This window comes from Argentina silus, assembly GCF_951799395.1.
Source record: "Argentina silus genome assembly, chromosome: 15".
In the NCBI taxonomy this organism is placed as follows: Eukaryota; Metazoa; Chordata; class Actinopteri; order Argentiniformes; family Argentinidae; genus Argentina; species Argentina silus.
The window spans coordinates 3,545,803-3,555,490 of NC_139669.1; the positions used below are offsets into that span (position 1 = coordinate 3,545,803).

At 42.2% G+C, this 9,688-nt stretch overlaps 1 protein-coding gene across 1 annotated transcript; it reads right to left on the reverse strand.

Annotated features, from left to right (window-relative positions):
• Positions 1-2,367: 2,367 nt before the first annotated feature.
• Positions 2,368-5,365, reverse strand: grxcr1a (glutaredoxin and cysteine rich domain containing 1 a; the record flags this gene model as incomplete). Its single annotated transcript, XM_083686207.1, has 4 exons — positions 2,368-2,603; positions 3,322-3,387; positions 3,603-3,842; positions 4,961-5,365. The coding sequence occupies 4 exons, from the start codon at positions 5,363-5,365 to the stop codon at positions 2,424-2,426; spliced, it is 891 nt and encodes a 296-aa protein (XP_083542333.1). The 3' UTR covers positions 2,368-2,423.
• Positions 5,366-9,688: the final 4,323 nt, after the last annotated feature.

The following is a 9,688-nucleotide window of genomic DNA, read 5'->3' on the forward strand; positions in this document are numbered from 1 at the left end:
GGATGAAATCAATTCTAAGGGGTATGGACAGGGGAGGATATAGGAGACCTTTGCTGAAGCTATTGAACTATGTTCAATATAGGCTACCGAATGTGAAAATAACCAAAGAAACTCATATAATTAATCTGGGATTTCGTCCACCTCCAAATCTAAATAATAAGAATGTAAAGGTAGACCGTTAGATGGTGCAATTGTAGGGATGAGGAGGAAAAACGGTAGCCTATGCGCTGACGTCAATAAAAAAAACAGTCATTTCCAACCAGCTTGCGCATTGACCAACCATTGAGAAACATTACGCACAGCATCGCGGCAGAGGGACCGTTACCGATTGAAACAATTGCTCTCCATCGCAGAAATATGCTGAAAAAGGACGCGCTTCGTTCGTTCCAGGTTTTTCGTCATTAAATGTTGTCTAACACATTTTCACAGGGTGTTAAGAGGGCATCAGTCATTCAGTGTCATGTCTCGTCATATCATTCCCAAGTCAATTGTGCCGCTGCCCATCTTGTCGTTTCCTTTCATGTCTCCCTGTCTCCCTTAGGTAATATCAGGCGCTTGTTATGCGTGATGAACCTCGACTTTATTGAATGATAGCCTATGTCTTATATTGCAAAACCATTGAGGATAAAACATTGTCGAGAGCGTGCGCGCGCTTATAAACGCATCTTGAAAATATCACAATATTTTAATTATCACCTGCGCTGCGCTGTGAACGCTATTCCCCAACTGCACCTACCGTTAAGAGGAAACTGCATTTTGCATATAATAGAGATCATGGCTTTGATGCCATTTTTAAAATATTTTTTTTTCTTTTATTCAAGCGTGTATTTTGTGTTTCCGTTTCTTGTCCATTGTCCAAGGTACAGTTGGGGGCGCAATTGACCGCTTTTGTGCATGTTTTGGGGTCTCTTTCAGTTCAACCCGTTATTATAGTATCATTCTAAAACGCTCTGGTTATGATTAAGTCGTTTAATGAGATATCACTGATGGTGTATGCAGATGCATTGTAGTCCTACTGTGCATTTGAAACAGGAACATGTAAATGCCATTATTGAACAGTGAGTATGACAGTATGACTGTAGCTGCCTTGTCTGTCCAGTTAACAGTCGAGGATGAGAGCGAGTGATGCATCTTGCTCTATGCTTTCAGCCTCTTTACAGTGCTGCCTTGTAGAATCATGTTCAAGCAGCATTGTACAGGGCTATGACAGCATAGAGATCTCCTCCACAGAGATGCCTGCTGCCTACATTGACACTCTGGATGCCAGCCAGAGAATGACATCACCCCCCATCAAAAGAAATACAGCAGCAGACTCAACAACAGTGGAGTTCTGATGCTTCTACTTTGGTCATGGTTGTGAAATAGTGCAGCTTGTATTAACCCTGCTACTCTTGAATTACTAGGAATTGTTTGTTTTTTCTCGGAAGCAGTGCTGTGCCAATATGGACACAAGGCACAAAGACATTTGAAGGAGAGACAGTATATATGGGTTCCTCTCCTTTCTCATCATTATAAGGGATTATGTTTCAGTCAAAGGCCTTTCTCATGCCTTGAATAATTCAATGGAAACCTAACTGTATAAATCCGTAGGTAACATATACATTATTAAGCCTCTTACGAAGAAGCCTGGTTTTATTCTTAGTACTGTAAGAACCTATATCCTGTACTGTATGTAAAATCTGCTGTTCCCCAAGTGTCAAAGCATTGATTAAATACTTAACCATTGAAGTAACATTTGTTTTTACTTTTTCATCTACTCCATGGGTTTCAAGACTATGAGGAAAGTGTATTTGATGCCCGACTTTGACATTCTATGTTTTGATTAGGGTCATCCACCTTTGTGTTAGCTGATATTGAGAGGAGAGGCCCAATTGCGTACTTTATACATAGAGGAGTCTACTTTCCCTCTCTAGTCTGTCACCCTCACCCTTGGCTGCAGCGGGATTAGTGATGAAAGCATTGTTAATGAAGGACACTCTTCCGTGGTAATTATCTAACAAGCTTCAGGTCACTAGAGATGAGGTTAGTACTCTACCACACCGTTACATATCACAGATTGTGTTACACCTCAGAGAACAGTCCTAGCTTGGGTTGAGGGACTGATGGTAATCTGCCTCAAACCTTCACTGTTAGGGCTGGGGTATCACCCTGACGCCATACTAATTTCACTTCATGAATATTCAAGAGACAGACAACAGAATTGTATCAAAGATGAATATGTATTAAAAACAGTAGAGGGGGCAGGAACCATAATCCATTCAATTACTTACATTTTCTTGCAAAATGTCTTTCACAATCTCCATTGACTAGCTAGTGTGTGTGTGTGTGTGTGTGTGTGTACAGAGCCTTGTCTCTGATGCACCAATATGTGGTCCATAAGCGCCTGGGGGAGGGGAATATTGAGGTCAGGCACTTGGAGGTCCTCAGTGGCTGCAGTTTGGACAGGGCCGCAGGCCGTTCTCATTGCAGGAAGTGCACTTGAGAGCTTTGAAGGAGTCTGTGAAGCAGTTGCGGAACACGGACATCTTGCTGCCATGGCACATCGGGCACGGGACGAAGGCAAAGCCCCCACAGATCTGGCACGTGTGGGGGTGCTGTACCCTCTGGGAAAAGAAAACACACACACACACGCGCACGCGCACGCGCGCACACACACACACACACACACACACACACACACACACACACACACACACACACACACACACACACACACACACACGTCACTGGCTGTATTTGAGACTATAATTAGCATAATACTATATGTATGACCTTTGAGGGTTTGCGTGCTTCATAGGTCTAATTGGCATGCGTGCTGACATGGCCTTGTATTCTGTTCCTGTTTCCCTGTACGTTTTCTGTGAGGTAGGCTTAAATATACACTAATACAGGACCCTCTATTGCAGCATTATTCCCTTGCCATTACCTCACCTTTGATCGAAAAAGCCCAGTTCACACACTCTAAATTTGCACCACTGAGCATTATGACCTCACAAATGTGTTGGTTGCAGAATCAATAATGGGTCTTCCATTATTGATGGACATTTATTGATGCACATGCATCTTTTATGTCAGTTTACTGATGCATAATTGATGCCATAACTTTATTTTTCATTCTTCACTGCCGGGCTGCTCCATTCTATATTTATATTTCTACATCTCAGATAAATCAAACAAATACATTATTTCAATGGGATCAAGACAATGTACTGTAGTGTTTCATGTTTTACTGACAATTAAAATAAATCCAATAGTCTAAGTATCGAGAGCGAAACACAATTCTAGGAGTCACATCAAGTAGATTGATACATGAACATTTACCTCAATTTTGGTCAGAAGATCCTGAAGCTCTCCGGATTCATTCATATCCAGTATTTTCTCAGCACCCTGCAAAATGGTGACAGGTATCAATTATTAGAGTAAGATCACATGTTCATCTGAAAATGTCATACTATTGCATACATTGTCATAGCACTTCCTCATAGGCTCAAGATGTATGATTATATGTTAAAAGTCATTGAGGTGTTACAGCAGCAAGTATAGCAGTTTGAAACATACAACTGATGACATAAAAATGAACTGTCCGTATGTGAAACACTCACTCCAAGGTAGTGTCCGTCGATGAACACAACAGGTAGCGAAGGCGGTTCTTCCACCCGCTTGCATCGTTCCTCCAGCTCCTTCCCATACTCAATGTCCAGGGCGATGTTCTTCTCCACAAACTTCACCCTGTGGTTCTGGAAGATCTTTCGGACCAGCTCACACCGCTCAAAGGTGGTCCGTACCACACGAAAGCTTGTGGTGTAAATTACTATCCTCCCAAACTCTAGTGTCAGCTCTGGCTAGGGGAGACAGAAACAAGAACATGGGAATTAGATACAACTGTATGTAATTCTCTTTGCAGGTTTTGGTTGCATCAATTGACAGACTGCCTCGCTCTCAACAGAAGTTTAATGTCATAAATTATGCATAATATTTTGATCAGACTTACTTTGGCCTTGAGCTTTGTTCTTTTTTTTCTTTTGTTTACTCTCGTTAGTTGTGAGACCAATTCCACCGCCCTTTAACCGCATCAACCAAGGTTCCCATCTGATTACCATAGCAATAGCCAGACCAATGTTTAAAAGCAGTTTTTTGTCTATGGAGGTGAAAAACAACTTTACCATTACCATTGGTCCCTCATCAATCTCTCTGTTCGAGGCTTAAAAGTGAAATTGACATGACTTTATATTCTAGCCACTTTGTTTGAAAACGTCTAAAAGATACAAGTTGTTTTTGCCCATGCATAAGCAGGTATAGTCATTTATTTCTGTGGCAGTTTGTGTGTGACTTTACAGCCAGCCTTGACCAGTGGGAAATTGACTGCACTCCTGAATAACTACTTAATCCTACTTGGTGCCTTTCAGCACTATCTAGTCTCAGTTTGGGGTATTTGCAGGCTTCAGTCCATTATTGTAAAACTCAGCTAGGTTTCCATTGCACAGTATGTCACTCAGAATACCCATATATTGTGAATACTTTAGGCCTACTACTTGTTACCTAACAACAACAAACAGACAGAAACTACTAGAAAGCGAAGTCCTGAGAATTCATTAACCTGATTAGCTTGGCTAGAAACACTTAACGAAATGTATCATTAATCTTTAATTGTCCAGGCAGTGACCTTGTCCTCCTTTTTGTTAATTTGTTCAGGGCATGAGAGAGAGAATACCTCTGAGCAGATGTCAGCCAGGAGGTACTGACCTTTCACAAAGTTAGTGCAGACTCCATAATCACATGTATGATTTCAGTAACAACAACAGATCATTGCAGTAGTTTTGCCATTTGCAAGTAGGAGACGCATTAAGCATTATAATACTTAGAAAATACGAAATAATAAACAAATATTAGATGGAAAACGGAAGAAAACGTAACAGAGAGGTAACTGAGGCACAATCACACATTCACCAAGGACACTTACTCCATTGGCGTTGGGGAGGTTTTCAAATAATGCCTGACCGGCACTGACTTTGTGTTTGACCCCCCTCACAGTTCCGTTTTTGCTAAGGATGTTGACCCTCTTGGTGCTGAACACTCGGTCCTTAGAAGCCCCCACGTGCATGAGCAGGTCATCCAGCTCGCTCTCACTGTCGTCCAGCTCAGAGCCCAGGAACCCGTACAGGTGTCCGTTCACATCTCCACTGGTAGAAGGGGTGCTGGCCCGGTCCGCGTCCGAGCTGCTGGTACAGTCTGAATCCACTGAGTCTGAAGGCCCCTCATCCTTAAACATCTCCTTTAGAACCCGGCCACTGTTCCCTGAAGCCACGCGGAACCTCACCCGCTTCTGTGGCTTCTCCTCTCCCGGCGTCAACATTGTCCCCTCCATTGGAAAACAAGTGGTAGATTACATGGTCCAGAACTGTACTCTGCAGTCCCCGTCTCTCACTCGCACGTGGACGTACTGTAAACCTGAGACAAACTATTTTTTCTCATGGATTACTCGAGGGTGTAATCCTCACAGTTTGAACGGTCCTAAAAGAGACGGAAAGCCTAAGCTGCCTTACTGTCAGAGTCCCAGAACCAGTAAATAATGAATGCATTTCTACCATGGTAACTGAGGAAACCAACCTTAAGTAAACCGATAGCTCCAGTTGAATAATTCATCACACTTTGCGCTGTTTTCTCTGAAGCTTTGACAAAACAGCTTTGAACAACTTTTTTTATTTCATTCAATTTAACAACCACATCTCTCTTTCTTTTGTAGGGTGGACTAGTAAAATAATTTAGGATAACTAAGTGATACTTCAAAACAATCTGATGAATTTGACTCACTATCTATTCCACAGTCTCACACAGTAGTGCTTCTAATCTGCCAACAGTGTGTGCAGTAACTCTCCTCTGATCAAAGCACACTTTAACATTGCATTTTTGCGACTCAAAATAACCAGAGATACAGTATCTCATTATAATCATAAGCTCGATGAAATGTTAACTTCAAATATATTTCAAGCAAACACATTGCAAGCTTTAACACTGTCTAAAAATGCACAGTAGATCAGCAAGGCAGTCAAGTTCATTTTCTGAATGGCCATTTTGAATTGCATGGAGGAACACTGTGCTGAGCAGTAAGTGCCTCGTCCCGTCTGTGTTGTGACTACATGAACACACCTGCTGGACATGAATGAATGACATAAGGGGATGTGTATCCTTTGTTCTCATGGGTCTACACTTCCCTCCCTGTGCACTCTAGTGAAGCAAAGCTGCTATTACAGCCAACGTAGACCAGGAGGCAGGTAGAAAGGACAGGTGTTCACTGAACGCCACACAGCAGAGGTGGACCAGACCATATAATGTGTCACAGGCACACAATACCTTGTCCGCAGAGACACCTTGCCCAGTTATTGTGTCACAGGTGATGAAGTGTCTCTTTAGAAATGCGACACGTCAGCTGCAGCTGTGACAATACCACTCTGTTTGAGTGGCACAGTTACGCCACTGAGGTACAGAGGGCCTGCCCCCTCCGCCGCCTCTCCACCTTTTCTTGTTGCTGACAAGGGGAGAAAAGACAGGAAGGAAAAGTCTCATGTCTCAAACTAAGATTTACTGGCACCTCTCAGACTCAATAGTGTGGATTTGGCTCGAGTGCCAACTCCTATTGATCGAAAGCGGCTCTTATTGTCTCGTAGAAGATATTTCTTCATTCATTCTCCTGTAATGAGAGCACTGAAGCAGCTTTTAAGAATATGATACGCAAAGGCCCGTTGCATGTTAAGGCTTCTCAGTGCAACTTAGTGCCTAATATAAAATGGTGAGAAGCCAACATGGAATAGTGACAAGAACAGCATGCGTCTCATGGATTAGATCCCACATACTGCGAATTGGACGGTCGACAACGACATTGCGTGCAGTACTGTATAGTTGAGCTGAAGTAAAGCTGGAGCTGTTATTTTGCCTGTGAGGCTGTTTAGTTACTACTGTGCAAGCAGTTCACGTGTTCTTTCAGGTGATGTTGCTATAGGACACAAAGTGTTCATGGTAGTGGAGTTTCCGTACTCTTCCTTGCGTCATATTTGAGTCACCTAGAGAAGCCTGCTTCTCTTGGTGACACAGAATTGGAGATCATGCCTTTTCTTATGAGACGAATTCACCATCAAACTACAGTCAGGACCTCTGGACCTCTCAACTTATCAATTGGGCGCAGTTGACAAGTATCACAACACAACCAACAGCGGGTCTTCCCTAAACTCAAGGCTTCAACAAGATGACTCTAGATTAGTAAAAAGAATCACATGAAGAAGTAGATACCTCATAGAGACCTCTGAGATACATGCGTTGGCATGTAATATATATATGCCATTTAGCTTACACTTTTATCCAAAGCGACTTACATTGCAGTGAGTGCTATCATTTTTCAGTATATACGGTCCCGGCGGGAATCAAACTCACAACTAAGCGTTGTTAACAACATGCTCTACCAAATGAGCCACAGAGGATCACAGACATGTCACTGAGTTCCGTGGAACCCACCTGCATTGCTGAGTCAGTCAGGGGCCATTTTCTCTCGTTTGAGCAGATTCAGATAAGAGGCCTCTGTGAGTGTGGCATCTCTGACCTAGAGGCTCTTCCTCTCGGCGTTCTTCATCAGTGGCAACAATGTAGCCTAGCTGGTCCCCTCAGCTGCCATTACAGCGGCCATTATTATAGATAATGGTTTGTTTAGTGCCGTTTTAATTTGATCGCCGTTTCTCACGCCTGCAGATACTTGCTGACTGGACAAAGCTGGAAGAGACTGTGTGAGAAATGTTTTCAATTTCACAGTTGTAGCTACTCAGATGGACAGCAAGTTTTCAACATTTACAGTTGGCACTATTAATTGTATGGATGCCTCAGTGTCCCCTTTTTATCTCAATTCCATCATTGAATTATGATCATTTTTGTTGATGAACTTACAATACTAAACAGATGTGTCTCACCTCATTTAGGGCTTTTGTGAGATCCATAGTTCCATAATAAGCATAAGTTTCATAATCATTGTATCCAAGGGACAATGTCGACAATCTAGGATACACCATTCATTAATTAGTTTATATTTCAAGTGTTTAGAGCTGACGATTTGATTACACATCAGTTACTACAAGATCTATTTCACTGGTCTTAGGTGGTTCATGCTAAAGGACTCCAACCATTTTCATCCATTCAAGCGTTCCCCTTTGCATTGAAATCAAACTAATTCATCCTCCTAGAACGAGGTAATGGAACAACGTCCACCAGAGGGCAGGCTACAATTCAATTTGCAGTGAGCTGTCAGCCTGCCCCATCACTTCTACAAGGGGCAGAGACAATGACTGATGGCCGTATAGTACAGTATGAGCTGGCTCAGCTCAGGCCTCAGGGCTGCACAAGAGATCGATCTCCTTCAATGAGAAAATCATTCAAACTCACTGAACAGGAGCAATGGGACTACATCTCAGCCAGAGACGACAACAGACAACAGCCATACTCCTGACTCAGGAAGACACCAGGATGCCAGAGATTGTAACAACTGGACGCATCGTGTTACCACCTCCTAAAACCTATGGAAGCTGAGGTGTTTTCATTCAGGTCCTCTTAGTATTCAGATCTTTATCGAGATCATGTGTTCCTTCCATTATTTCAGTTCAATACTCGGAATTGACTATGCTCCCGTTATCTGATCAAAGAACAAGCTGTGAAATTAGAAGCAGCTGACAATGCACCTTCCACCGAGGGGAAATACATAAAGAAGAGGATGCCTTTGTAACTGATGTGTCCTATTAGCATAATTAGAAAATCTCAATGAGTGCAGAATAGAAAATATGAAATGAGTCTCTGACAGAAATAATCATATACTGTATATTAAGTGTTATCCTGTCAAAAATAGTTTCCATTGTTCTACAGCACCCCATACGTATGTACATTCAGAGCTTGATAAATACAGTAAATAAATAATAATAATTTAACAAAAATATATTACGTATAACACAAAAGCACTTAGGCCTGGGTTTGTTTGTGATCTCTCCGATCTCCAGTAATAACTGTGTGGTCAGATGGACTGTCGGCAGCTCTGTCTTAGCCTGGGGTCAGAAGCAAGACTGCCCATCTTTCAGACCACAGATCTCTCTGACCATAGTTGCCTGCAGGCAAAGAAAAGTGCAGACCCCATTACAAAGAGAGTGGGCTTGTGCGTTTGATTCCTGCTGGGAACATATATACTGAAATGTATGCACTCACTGCAATGTAAGTCACTTTGGATAAAAGCATCAGCTAAATGGCATATATTATATTATTTGTGGGCAGTTATGTGATATTAATGAAACAAGCCATGAAACAAGCCAATCCATGATAGCCTCTCAACTAACTTGTGACCATTATATGATGCCCTAGAAGCTCCTGCTTGAATGGTGACTGTGTTTATCTACAGGCCTATTCTTCTCAAAATGACTGTATGTTCTTGATGATCTCAAAAGAGGATATTAAGGCAAAACTACTAGATAAGGTCCCTGTGGTGCAGCTCATGCAATGGAACGTCTTCATGTTTATCAATACTGACTCTTTCCAAGCTTTTTGGCAATCAAGTCGCCCTATTATCTTCTGAATTGCCATTTTGTTATTGCCTGAAGTGAACATTAAACATTTATGAGCAGAGCATATCTTAAAATAGTACTCTGCTCAAGTTGTTCTTGCAATATGG